We start from the raw sequence: 13,596 nt of genomic DNA, 5'->3' as shown, positions 1-13,596 counted from the left end.
CACCAGTGGATCTCCTTGTTTCATCTTGCCCCCTAAAAATCAAGGGCTAGTATTTTAGTCACTGTGTAATGGTGAAAGTTGGCTAATTCCTTGCTCTGTGGAAGTGAAGAAAGACTTACATAGCTACAGTTTATGAGAGGAGAGAGAAAGAGCATCAATTGTTGTTTATGGCCTTTAATAAAAAAAAAAAAAAGGCATATCAGTAACGTCTGCTTGACAGCCTGTTAAGATTTTCTTTGTCAGTTGTAAGAAGAGCACATTGCAGCATTTAGCAGGTATCACATGCTTCTTATTTTTCTTAAATTTGTTGCTCGAGGGTGAATACTAATGCAAAATGTAAAAATCTCATATTGAGAATTCCAACATTTCTTTTAGCCAGGTCTTTGCATTTCTATTTTATTTACTGTATTGATAGGATTTTTTTTTCTGTAAGCCATGTTTTTTGTCTTATTAGAATTGGTCTTTGGTAGAGGGTAATCAGAATGTGCAACCTTAGTAATGTTCTCCTGTTGGCATTTATAAATGATAGACAGAAAGAAGGTCTGCAGCCTGTAAGGAGTATTCAGTATACAAAAATAATTACTCCTGGTCTGTAAGGAGCTATGTATTTTCTCGCTTGGATCAATACTCTTCCTTTAAATGGAAAAGGATGCGAACTGAGCAAGTGCTGGTGTCGTGGAATTGCATGTTTCAGTCGTACCTTTGTGTCCACCCACATGCAAATGTGATCACTTAATGGGGAAGGAAGTTTAGTTAGATATACGCCAGTTTTGTAATAAATAGTGAACTTTATCCTTTAGATTTTTTTTTTCTAATTGTGTTTGCCAGGGAATGACCTACTTTAGTGAACACTTTAGAAACTGGAAATACAAAATTAGTTGAATACCTGTTTGTTTACCTGCTATTTATTATAATGTACTATCGTGTTTCATCTGCTAGATTTTATGAAGTTGCTAGGAATCTTTGAAGTCAGTAAAATCCTTGATCAAGAGAACTGTAAACAAGTTGCCCATAATTACGTATTACAGATGGGAAGCACAAATGTAGTGACTGTAAGAAAAAAAAAAATATATAATGGACTTTAGGGAAAGTTCATGAAGTTACTGAAGTCCACGTTCAAGCCACAGCAGTTTCTGCCTTTCTGACAACATGTTAGATAGTTGCACATGTTTCTGTTTTTGGAGCTTTTTTTTGACACACTTTTGTTTTCTTAGTTGAACAGCCTAATCATGCAACTTTAGAAATACGTTATTAAAATACTCTTTTTTTAATACTTTTTTTAAAGCAGTATATCTTTATCAAGCACTTGTTTGTGTGACCTTGAAATACTAGCTGTTTATGTAAATTTTCAAAGGCATGTCTCAGACTGTCAATTTATGACAGTCTTCAGCTTAAGTTGTGCTAGCATTATCTTTGCTATCCATATTCTGGGATATGGGAGCTCTTAACGGGAGCTTCCTCAGCTGTCCTCTAACTGCATTATCAGAATGAGACTGACCTGTGTAAAAATTTTCTCTCTCCAAAAAATTTTCCATGATAGCCCTTTATTTGTTGGGATAGTCACTAAAATTGTTATGTAAGGAGGTACGTGGCATTCCTTGATTGCTTGGGGCCTCATTGTAGAAATAAAAGCTGCCAAAGTTATTTGATAATTATGTCCATACTTCCTTTCTTTCTCTTCCCCTTCTGTTGCACCCCTTTGATTCTTGCTGTTTACAACAAACCCATATTTTTTTTTTCCTCCTTAAAGATGGAAAGGCTCTTCTGTAGGAAATGATAGACTGATCCTTAGGAGATAAGGGTTAACTGACACCTTTGGAACCATTTTCTGAACGTTTTTCCTAAAGAATAATAAATACGAGAAAATGACAGTTAAATTTTCAGTTCTATCATTGAAAAGTTCTGCGATGACATGTGTTGAAATGAAATTATTTGAGTTAAAAGAAGTGATGGGTGCATATTTCACTGTGTACATTAAAGTGAAATATTTTGAGCTATGAAATATTTTTATTTAAATCTTTAAACTGGAAGCACCACAGTTTCTTTACTCTCCTACTCCAGTACGGGTACTACGCCAGTATACAGAAAGAAACATTAACTTATGGAAAGAATAGATATAGCATGTTGGTAAGAGGACAGTTGTCACTGGTTACTACAGTGCACGTAAAATACTAAATGTTGGCTAGTTCTGTCTTAAGTCATAGCTCATTACAGATGTTCTGCGAAGAAGGCTTTTTTGAAATAAAAATCAGACATACAGGAGACTTTGTAGTGTCTTTCATCACTTTTGCATGAGTTGATCACAAATGCTTAAGAAAAAATAAAAAGCTGTATGGCTTGGGAGATGTTTTATTTTCATACCAGTGGTAGAAGGCTACCTCTCCTTAGTAGTTTCTAACCAGAAGTAGTTCTGTTTCACTGTTGCTTTGCAACCTTTTAGCTTAGCATAGATAGATACGTATATCATCTAATTTGCTGACATGAAACATAGTAGATTTTGAGGACTTCTTTCCCTCGATCCTAGCTGTATAGACATGCTCTTTAGCAAGAGCAGAGACATGAGAAAGCTTGGTCATGTTATTTTTGTTGACCAGGTGAAATGGGAACCAAATATATCATTTTTATTGTTTGAATTGTTCCACTGCTGTTTTTTTCCTCTTCAAGTTTTTCAGTCTTTTTAATACTGTGACAATTGATTGTTCAGTGTTTGTCACTCTTCTAAAGGTTTGGTTGTTCTCAGCTTATCATGGCAGGGCTTTTTGATGTGTTAATTTGTGAGGGCTCCTCATTGGCAAAGTATTCTAAGTATAGGGCTGTTTCCCGCTGTTGAAGTGATGGCTGAATTTGTTTCTAGCTACTTCAGTTATCTGTGTCTTGTTCACAAGGTGAAACAAGGTCTGTGTGTAGCTGCAACAAATCAGTAGTTGAAAGGAGAAGAAAAAAATAATAATAAAAAAGCAGTTTCAGAAATGTCGTCATTGCACAAATTTAAACCAGATCAGGGGAATAAAATATAGTAGGAAAGGGTAGCGAGATTAAATACACAACCTGACTATAGGGGCCCAGCAAGTTACTTATTTCTGTAAAATGGATTTTCTAATGCTTTTGAAGTCAGCCCAATGAGGGTTTCAATTTCATTTGGTTTTCATATCACTCTTTCATGACTTCCATCTTAGTTATTACTTATGCTCTACCTTCCCTCTCGTGGTGTCAAAGTGGTTTGCAAACCAGATCGACAGGTAAACAAGTAGAGATGAATTCTCGCACTGATATGCTGCTGTTGAGCAGCGCTTGGAAATACTGCTGAGCACCTTGGCAAGAAACCTTACTGTATCTCTTCAGATAGTTAAAGCTGTAGGGAGTTCTTGTGAAGAATTTGATAAATTCTGTTTATTTTGTGACTCATCTCAAATGTGATTATAATGCTTGGTGATCATTGAAAAGTTCGACTTCATGAGTACAAGAACAAGCATTGAAGATGATTCCTCCTTATTCTAGGTCGTTGATTCAATATCAAATTAACAAAAGAGCACCATTTGGTAAAACACTTTTTATAGAAGGGGGAAAGCCACTTCAGGACTGTCTATTCCATTACAACAGTTCCTTTTACCCTGCAGGATTGGAAAAGTAGTAAGTCAATTTGTTCCAGATTCTGAAGACTGCCAAGTTATCTAATGAAATGTATATATGGAAAGCTAATTATTTCCTCATACAGTACTCTTAATGTGAGATGCTGAGTAATGAAGTAGAACTTCTTTAGTTTTCCATAGCCTCCTCCTGCCTCTTGGGATTTGTGCTGTGAAGTTCAAACATTGTTTTCAGAGGATTTGTGAGGTAATTCCTAGTGTACTCTGTGCATCGGATGCACATCTGTTAACTTGTGTGGGAACTTTGCCAAATCCCACTTATTAAGAGCAGAAATACTCCTCTGGTGTTGATTTTAACTGGTTCACTGCAGTGGCTGGTGCTGAAGTGACTAGAATGTGGTAAAGGAAAAACAATATCCTAAGCCACCCACATGGGCAGTCGCTGTGGTCTACATCTTGAGCCTTCATTTCTAAACTAGATTGAAGTTGGATTGTCTTAAGCACACACAAATGCCTGCAAGAGCTATTTATGTAAGATATCCTGTTCAGCAAAGGCTGTGTGGGATGCAGTCTTCATTTTCAGGAACAGAGAGATAAGAAGATCGAAATTGCACACGATGCAGAGTAGTGCAAGAGATGTAATCTGAAGATGAGTTCAAAACTATTTCTGTGTGCCTGCTCTCAAGATGAAGACTGATGCTCTTTGAACCACAGTAACCTGGTCTAACAAGCCTTAGCTTGGAGAAATAAATAAGAATTCATTCTTTTTTTTGGATGAATAGTGTGTAGTTTGGTGATCAAGGCAGTGGAAGGTGGAGCAGTTTGAAGGAATATTTTGGGTTTATTTTTTCCCTTCTTTCCCCAGGGATGTAGAATATTTTGGTTTGATTCTGACTCCCAGAACAGAGCGAGCCACGGTCATGTGTAAAACTTTCCTTGCCAGCTTTAAAAATGAAATTTGATTTACGTACTGACGCTTTAAAAGGTTAAAGAATGTACTTTCTGAAATGTTTAGTGATGTTCAGTTTCAATAAACCTGAACAGGCATATGAAAGAAAGTTATGATTTGAGCATTGTGATGTTGCTCCAGCCCAAACTGAGGCAAGTGACAATGATTTACTACCCTGGAAACGTGAACTGAGCAGATGCTGCAGTAGGCTGAAATTCTCAGCGAAAGATACCTCCTAGTTATGAGGTGAGACATCCCAGAAGGTGAAGTCCCATATGTTTTAGCTCTGGAGCATAGGAGCTCTGCGGTGGCCGAGAGGTCTCTCCCTGCTGATGACTTTGGTTGCTGGCTCTGAGGAGGTCACGGCTCTTTCCTGGGCCCTGCCCGAATACCTGATCCTTTCTTCTCCCACAGCGGTGTCTTGCTGGATGCCTGAGCACCATCCTGTTCCTCTTAATAAGGTTTTAGATGAAAACATATAGAATGTTCAAATTTGCTATGTTTTCCTGGAACTATCTCAAGAGACTTCAAATGCAGTTAGCTATCTGTTGTGCAGGAAAAAGGAGGTGGGAAAAACTCGAAAGTTGGCTGCTTTGCAGTATGGAATAGTAAAAGACTTCCAACAAAGCCTGGAAGTTCAGTCATCATTCTGGAAGCGAATATGTTTTTAACAAGATTCCTTTCCAAATATTTGCAGTGAAGCAGAAGGGTCTTTCAGGCTATAAGATGAACCCTGACGTTCTTTCCAATGTTAACTGCATCTGTTTATATAAAATATGCCAAAGGAATAACAGTTCCTTTGGTATCAATACATTAACTAAAGTATAATTGCTACACTATATGAAGAACAGTTTTAACACTGTGTTAACTTATAACTGCAATGCTTCTAGCTTTCTAATGTTAAAAAGTTAAAAGGAATGAAAACTGAACCTGTCCTCGATTTTGACAGGAGAAGGCATAAGATGTTTGAATAGGCTTAGAAGAACTGTAGTTCCTATTATCAGGACATGTTTTTAAGTGAATCTATGAAAAATAAAGATAATGCAAATTAGTTGCAAATCTCTGAAAGGAAGGGGCTTCTGCCTATCGAAAGTGGTTTGTTCTTCACTCTGCACCATGTTTGGAAAAAATATAGGCTCTCCGTCTGCTCTTATGGAACATTACTGTCTTTTGCACAACAAAAAATATTTTGCTCAAGTGTTCTGACATTGCCACGGTTAGCCAGAAAAATTCTTCTGTTCAAAGGCTTGCGCAAATTGCTTTGTCTCGTTTTTGTCTTGAGAAGGTACTACCGCTCTTAACAGTCTTATTTGCAGAGGAACTGATTTTATATGTTGCTGGATTTTCTTTTACTGTTCAATAAATAAAGGGCAACTTGTGGAAGGAAAACAGATTTAAACAACACTGTATTTTGAACAGTGTGTGAACGAATTTGTTGTATATGTGTGAAAAATTACTACACTGCAGTGAAATAAGGACTCTGGGGTGTTCTCGGCTTATATGGGTAGAGCATACAGCATACAGTTGCTCAAGAGGAGGAGAGGTCCATCGACTATTTTTAGCCACAAAAAATAAATCCTTTCCCCAAAAATCCTTGTTTGATCTGTTATCATAGTGTTTTTCTTCAGAGTATGCCATGGATGCTACAGATTGTAGAAGGATGAGAAACAGATAAACACAGGTTGCCAAACATAGAAATTTAAGTATGAAAGCATATTATAACAAACACTAACCGAAAAAATAGCCAGAAAGTGCAATTCTGTGGTGTGGTCGTGTAATTATGCAGTGAACAGTGTAAAGTGACATTTTCAAAGTGTTTTCCAATAGCTTTGGGTAATCTATTTAAATATTATACAAATTCTGTTGAGCAAAAAGATCTCCTAAATAAAAATTTAGCAATTAATCTAATGTTAATGTAACTTGCTGTGTTTAATTGTCATGCTGTCAGCATCAAATAAATATGAATGTGATATAACTTTATTTACCTGTTAACGGCTAATATGAGAAGTCTGAACTTTAGCAGGACTTTTCTTCCAAGTGGTGGAAATGGTTTTCTTTTAAGTTGTATAGATGAGTATGCGTCTGGTTGGTCGGATGCACGGGTATGTGCCAAACCCCTGGAGTCAAGTTTAAGATCTTCCATTCCAGCCTTGTACATTTGTGTGTCTCTCCATAGATACTACCAAAAGTGGCACAAGGTGCTGAATGTCTCCTGCATCTCCTTTGGAAGTTGGTTCTTTTGCTGGCATTGCTGGGGCTGTTCCTGGCATTCCATGTCGCAGCATGTTTCTTTGTTTTGTTTGTGTGCTGTGCTGATGCAGATTGCTCCCTAACCCAGCTCAGTAGTTAGCAGCAAAGGGGTTTTCTTGGGCACAGAGGGATAAAACTAATTGTCAGACTTTACTGGGAAGTAAAGATTTCTACGTATTTTTCAGACCATTTTGTAGATACCTCTCCTTCCTCTCTATGCGTATGGTGAAAGGTGCCTGATGCTGCAAGCTTTGTTGTCCTTCCTGCTTCATAGCTCTTACCTTAGTATTGTATCTTTGTATGAATGCATAAATATAAATTAACTAGCTCTACATATAAATAAGCTAAACTAGCAACTGTGTAGGTAGTAACTAGAACATAGGAAAAATCCAAAGAAGCTCAGAGTTTAGAGCAAAGGTTCTTAAACGGATACTGCTTTATTTAGAGTATTGGCACTTGTATCATATGCTTGTTTCATCTCCATTAAATGCTAAAAAATAATCACTGGAGCTTTATAAATACTGATATTAAGGCCTATAAAATTTGCAACATCTGCCAGATCAAAAGGCTAATTTTGAATGGATTTAATGTTCCTCATTGAAAATTGGATAAAATATATATATATATATAATATAAATATGCATATTATATGTTATATTATGTTTTAGATGTATCAAGTTATAAATTCTGTATTTATATATAACAATTTATATAAATATTATTATAAATATATAAATATCTTTTAAAGGAGGAGTTTAATGGCACTGAAGTTGTCAAAAAGAGCCCTTCATTTTAGGGGAATAGAGAAATATTTCTGGTCTTCTGATTTGGGATACATTGGGATGAGAGAGATGAGAATTGCAAATGGAGGCGAATCCTTACAGAGAAGCATTGTGGAAATCTAGCTGATGGTGTTGTCGTATGTTTGAGACTTTATATTTTTATAATATTTGCAAGAAAGAAATCTGTCTTGAATTTCTTCAAACTTGGTTTCCTCAGACAAGACAAGCTGCTTTTATCTTGTTCTCTGAATATAAAATCCGGAAGTGAATATAGAATTGAGTAATAATTGGACAGGGAAGTGAGAAGGTCACTGTTTCTTGAAGGTCAGAAAGCAGTTTCTCAAACTAATTGGTAGCTGCAGCTTATTTGAATTCCGGAGGTGCGTGTCAGAGGTTTAGTCCGTGAGTTTTTGAAAGTTGGTGAAATATGGATTTTTTTCCCCTGGAGTCTGGGAGTGAAGGGTCTAGCTGAATGAGAATTAGATTTAGTTGCACAAACACAGGTTTGCAGGGAAAAGACAGCTTCTGAATATGTAACCCTGGAGAGCTGAAAAGTATGGAGGAGTAATTCTTTCACAATCTGTTCAGAACCTGCATTTTTTTTTCTTTGAGGACTGTCTTAAAAATACATTTCAACCACAGCTAGTAATACAATTATCACATTACCTCTTCCAAAATAAAACTATACTAGATATCAAATAATGTTTAGTACAAATGTGCTGCATTTTAATTTTATTTTTACTGTAAAGGAAAAGGTATCTAGAAAACCTTTAAACTTTTACCTGTTTGTAGGCTTAGTGTCACAAAGAAACTGAGTTTTGCTTTCTGGCAATATTTCTACAAGAATGTAGAAATGATTAAACTCTAGATACAGTGACCGTGGAATCCAATCACAGTACCCTCCTTCCCCCCACCCTACTTGGTTATTAACAGCTCGCATACTTTATATGTGAGCTGAGGAATGGACATCCACTGCACTTTTACAGAAAATACATACATATACAAACATACACACACAGGTGAAGTGGAACCGTGAATTTTGTATCCTTTAGCCTTAAGAGTTTATCAGTTTCCTGCTTAAAAATCAATGAGGACCTAGATTCTAGTTTATAATCTAGAATTTTATCTATGATTGAAATTCACATACATTTGGTAACCTGACTTTCTCTCTAATATTTCTGCTATGAATATTTTTTCTCTTATTCTCTAATTTGCATTTGAAGAAATATTTATCTTAAGTGCCTGACACTTAAACTTTCACAACCTTCTTGAAATTTCATGGTATGACTCAACTTTTGTCCTGTAACTTAGGATGCAAAATGGTTGATGTCTTCAGTCCCGTGCTGTTCCTTGTTCTATGTTTTTTGTTTATAAGTTTATGTATATTATCTGTAAGCTAACATATGTGTTATATATTCTTTAAATTGTTAATAACTTATTTAAATCTGATGGAGTGCAGAACTACTGTATGGACCTGCCATTTACTACTGGGTTCCAAATGGATGTGCTTTATTCACGCTATTGAAGCTTCCTATTTTGAAGACATAGCGGTGAATTCTGTTATCAAAAATAATCCCTAAAATTTAAGCATAACTTCTTTCCCATGTGTTTTATTAAGGTAGATAAAAATTCGGAAGGATTTTGGCTGAAGCATACGAATAACTTCTCAGAGAGGGAGTGTGGTTAGGAGCATGTAGCTGCTTCCTTTTTTTTTTCTTTTTTTTTCTTTTTTTTTTCTTTTTTTCTTTTTCTTCCTGGATTAAGAAATACTTTTGCATGTTTGCAAGTAACACCTACGCAGTGCCTTTGCAAGTGCTCTCATTTGCAAAGCAACATAATGAGCAGCTAGTGAGGATGCTGCTCCCAGCTGCCAGAAGGTCTGTGCAAGCTCATAATGACTGTCATGCCACTGTCAAGCTGTCATGGGTTAAATGAATGTTTTAAAGCATATTGGTCGTGTTGTGGGTAGCTGTTTCTGAATCTTCTAGAAATTGCAGCTAGGATTTTCCTTAGCTACTAAGAAGCAAAAAATTAAATATATCTGGTTGAGTTGCATGCAGTAATCCACGAGTGTGAGACCTAAAGGAAGAACTGTCATGATTCCAAGATCTTACCACTTGATCACGTAACGTGAACTGAATTTCCAAAACAACAACTGAGATATTCCAGACAATTCTAAGCTGCCACGGAAATGAGGACTCTGCCTCCCCCTGCCTCTGCTAGGCAGAATGACTATGGGGTGGGTGGTGATATTGACCTAGTCATCTAATCAGGAGCTCTTTATAGTTGATCACTAAAGGGAATACTCCTGAGTTTGCTGCCTTAAGGCACTTAGTGTGACCTTCTTTTGCGTAGCTGAAAACAAAATTGCTGCTCATTGGTCTTAAGTAGTACTATGTAGAGAAATAAGAATAAAGCAAACCAGCTGGACAAACGCTATGGAAATCTTGAGATTAATCCTTCTGGGCCTCACTACCCAATCTGATATTTTCACTTAAAATAATTGCAACTCTTATTTTCAAGAGCGCTAGAATGTATGCTATTGAGAAGCCTGAGAAAAACATGTATTTACGGCAATGAGAAGTTTGTTATAAATGAGACTTAAGGCTGTGTATCTCATTAACTTATTATCCATTTGTCGTATTAGAAATGGTAAAGGTCCTGTGGAAAAAGCAATTAATCATATAATTATTCCATGTCCTGTTTCCTGGTTTGAAATGTGGTGCTTTGCAAAATTATTAGTTCTAATTCTAATGTGGTGTGTGTATAGTGTGCGCTTAAACTTGAGCCATTGCTAAAGACTGCTTTTTTATTATTCTGTAGAAATATCCATCTGAATAGGATGCTATAGAATCTGCTATAGAATCTATTTGAGTTGTGAGGAAGGATGTGAGTGAAGGCAAATTCCTAAATTTTTGGTCTGTTTGTGTGACTTGAATTTATTTACAGGTAGAACCTTTGTATACTACTAGTAAAGTCAGTGAATCTTTTCAACTGTATTTTTTTTAATAAACTTAGTCTTTACATCTAAGTAGTTATTCTGCTCTAAATTTGCTGTCAGCTTTCTGACATGACATTGATTTCCTCTGATTTGTGGCATTTGACATGCAATGCAGAATCAGATACTACAACAAATTGATTTGCAGTATTTCTGCTGACAATTAAGACATTTCTGGCAACATGTTTATTATATTCTTATCAATAAACTAGTCAACATATTGAGTCCAGCTCTGCTTTCTATTCTGAGGTAATTTCTTAAAAGCAGTTATCCACTATGTAGTGTGTTTAAATACAATTCATGGCCTACTACCATTTTTTTGGAATTTATTTTACTGTTAATATCAAATTAAAATCCCTTACCAATGGGAGAAGATTGGACTTTTATGTGCTCAGATGCACACCAAAATGAAATACATAGTTCTGAGTTAGCAAAAATAACTTTTTGTATATTAATCCAGGTTTACTACTCGATTTCACAGTACATTTAACGTCAAGAGACAGTGATCTGCGAAAATGATAATTTTTCATCCTAAAGCAGCATGTAACTACCAGGCTATTGGCTTCTTGGCTTTCCTAATTATTTTGGGTAAACCGAGTGCACAAAAAAAACCACAATCTGTCTATTGACATAATTATTTTAAAAGCCAGCATCTGAAATCAGAGAACAGTGACTTTCCATACTGCTGGTTTTGGAGGATCATTATGGATAAAAAGATTTCAGAAAACAAAGAGTTTAGAGAAGAATAATTAACATAACGGCTCTAAGAGCTTGTGCAGCACAGTGGTTCTACAAAATATTTCTGAAAACTAAAATGTATTTTGGAAGTGATTTAAGAAAAAATGGCAACAGAAAAAGAATATGCAAGTAATATACTGAATATGTCTATTAAAATTGCTTATAAAGCTTATTTGGGGAGATTTTTAAGGTATATGCAGTTACATGGATGAAAAGGAAATATCTTTGTTTAGAGAATGAGTATAATACAGGAAGCATGTTTTTCCTGTTGTCGAAAAGTTAACTTTAATGTTTAAGTACATTTTGAAAACTTGATCATGAGTTTAATACTGTTTTGAAAGTGCATTTTTTTTCAAAATCTATGTTATCTTGTAAGTCTTATCCCTATGTGTGTGTGTTAAACTGTCTTTATTTTGTTTAAGTAAGATTGTTATTATTTATGGTTGTTGTACGTAATATTTGGGGGAAGGGAAAGGAATTCTAGTTCCTGGATTCTAGTTCCTAAATTTTACAAGTCTATCTTTTTTCATGGACTGTATTTCCTGTGGTTTCTTGATGCAGTAAGTCAATATGTTTATGCTTGTTCACTAGAAACTGGGAATTGAATATCAGATGTTAAGCTATATTTGACACGTTATGAAATCTATTGTTTTATGGAGAAATCTGTAGTTTTATGAATCAGTTGACGCTGTGGAAGTCAGTTCAGGTTTCATTAAATAAAATGAGTTCATATATGGCTATAGTACATAAGCCGTCTGGCATAGATCTTTAGTCATGTTGTTCCTTTTCTGAAAGGATTAAAAAAGGAAAAAAACGAATAAGAGGTTGGATATGAGGACTTCAAGTAATCGATGTGGGGAAAAGAGAATACTGAAGGGCTTGTGGAAAAAGGAGCTGAAAAGACTTTAGTTCTGGTTCTGTTTTGCAAGATGTTGGCAACTTTAACCTGTTAATGGCTTAAAAACCTGTTTTTGAGTAATATAATGCACGTTTGGTGTAGCACCGCTGTTTTGACAATGTTGAATGTGCTTTTTAAGCACTGTTATCTGAGAAAGGGAATCGTTCAGATTCAGTGTCTTTCATGTCAGAATTAGTGGTAGGTGTTTGCTTTCATGCATGCGCTACAGCAGTACATTGTAGGAAATACCTTACTGTTAAATACTGTTGAAATAAAAAGACTTTTTTTTTTTTTTTTTTTTAAAATATGTTCAGTGACGAACAAGAAACCAGCTCAGGCATCTATTACGAAGGTGAAGCAGTTTGAAGGCTCCACGTCCTTCGTCAGGAGAACGCAGTGGATGCTCGAGCAGCTTCGCCAGGTCAATGGGATCGACCCTAATCGGGTGAGTGTGCTGAACAGTTCCCAAACAGGGCAGCTGAGCTCTTCTAGAATTTATTTCTGGAATTTACGAATCGGACGGTCTTTCCACTATTCAAAAGGCAGCTGGAAATATATAGGTTTAAGTGCAAATTCTCAAAAAAAAAAAAAAAAAAAAAAAAAAAAAAAAAGGAAGTTTAAGGAGTATGCAAAGTATACTTCATTGGAAGTACTTCATTGGAAAAAGCCAGAGGAGGCAAAGCTCGTCATATTTTCCTCTTTTTCTCTTTGTGCCTTTCCCTATATTTCATCCTGCTCTTCTTACTAAAGAGTCCCATCTGCCCTGTCCTCTTCAGCTCCATGGAGCTGTGTTGTAAGGCAGAGCAGCAAACAGAAGCAAAAATAGAGAGGAGAGGCTTCTGAGATTCAGTTTTGTGCCACACAGTAAACCTTGCATCTTTTGGGGACAGTCCTCTCCTTGGATCCTTCTGCATTTTCTACCCATACAAATAATACTTGCATTGTGTGTGTGTCTCTTGATTGATGCAGGATACAGGACCAGGGTTACTTTGTTCTAGAAGTGCTTTTGTTGCTCATGTTACCATGAGACATATACAGGATTCTGGGTTTCACTTATTCTGGGTGAGTATCCAGAGCAGAACCTGTATGATAGCATGGAAGTGTTGAGAGGCTTTGATGGGCTGAAAAGAAAATCCGTTGTAGAAGGGACAAAGTTAGCAATAGCTAACAAGGTGTTCTTATAAGATTCCAATTTTAAACTATTTTTTTAAATTTTTGGCAAAAATATTCATGTTTTAAGTTTAGAGTTTCTTTTTCCACAGTGGAGCTGAATATTTCTCATTAAAAAAAAAAATCTGAGAAAAATAAGAATTTTCCTCTCTAATTTCCATCAAAAAATCCACAGAGGAAGAATTATTGCAGGGTAATCTCGAACTTTTTTCAAAAATCCTTGA

The 13,596-nt window shown here is 35.9% G+C and overlaps 1 protein-coding gene across 3 annotated transcripts in view; it reads left to right on the top strand.

Annotated features, from left to right (window-relative positions):
- The window catches only part of STXBP6 (syntaxin binding protein 6), a 59,874-nt gene that overhangs the window by 29,039 nt on the left and 17,239 nt on the right, over positions 1-13,596 (top strand). For 2 of the 3 annotated variants that reach the window (XM_088529275.1, XM_010216316.2), the window contains exon 2: positions 12,517-12,647. The exons of the other annotated variant lie outside the window; for it this stretch is intronic. In XM_088529275.1, coding sequence (XP_088385401.1) covers positions 12,517-12,647 — 131 coding nt within the window. The remainder of the gene's footprint in view (positions 1-12,516; positions 12,648-13,596) is intronic. 3 annotated transcript variants of the gene reach the window in all.

Source organism: Tinamus guttatus, unplaced genomic scaffold (assembly GCF_059628265.1).
Source record: "Tinamus guttatus ecotype Peru unplaced genomic scaffold, ASM5962826v1 Tinamus_guttatus_pri_ptg000327l, whole genome shotgun sequence".
Classification (NCBI taxonomy): Eukaryota; Metazoa; Chordata; class Aves; order Tinamiformes; family Tinamidae; genus Tinamus; species Tinamus guttatus.
This window is presented reverse-complemented; position numbering and strand designations above follow the sequence as displayed.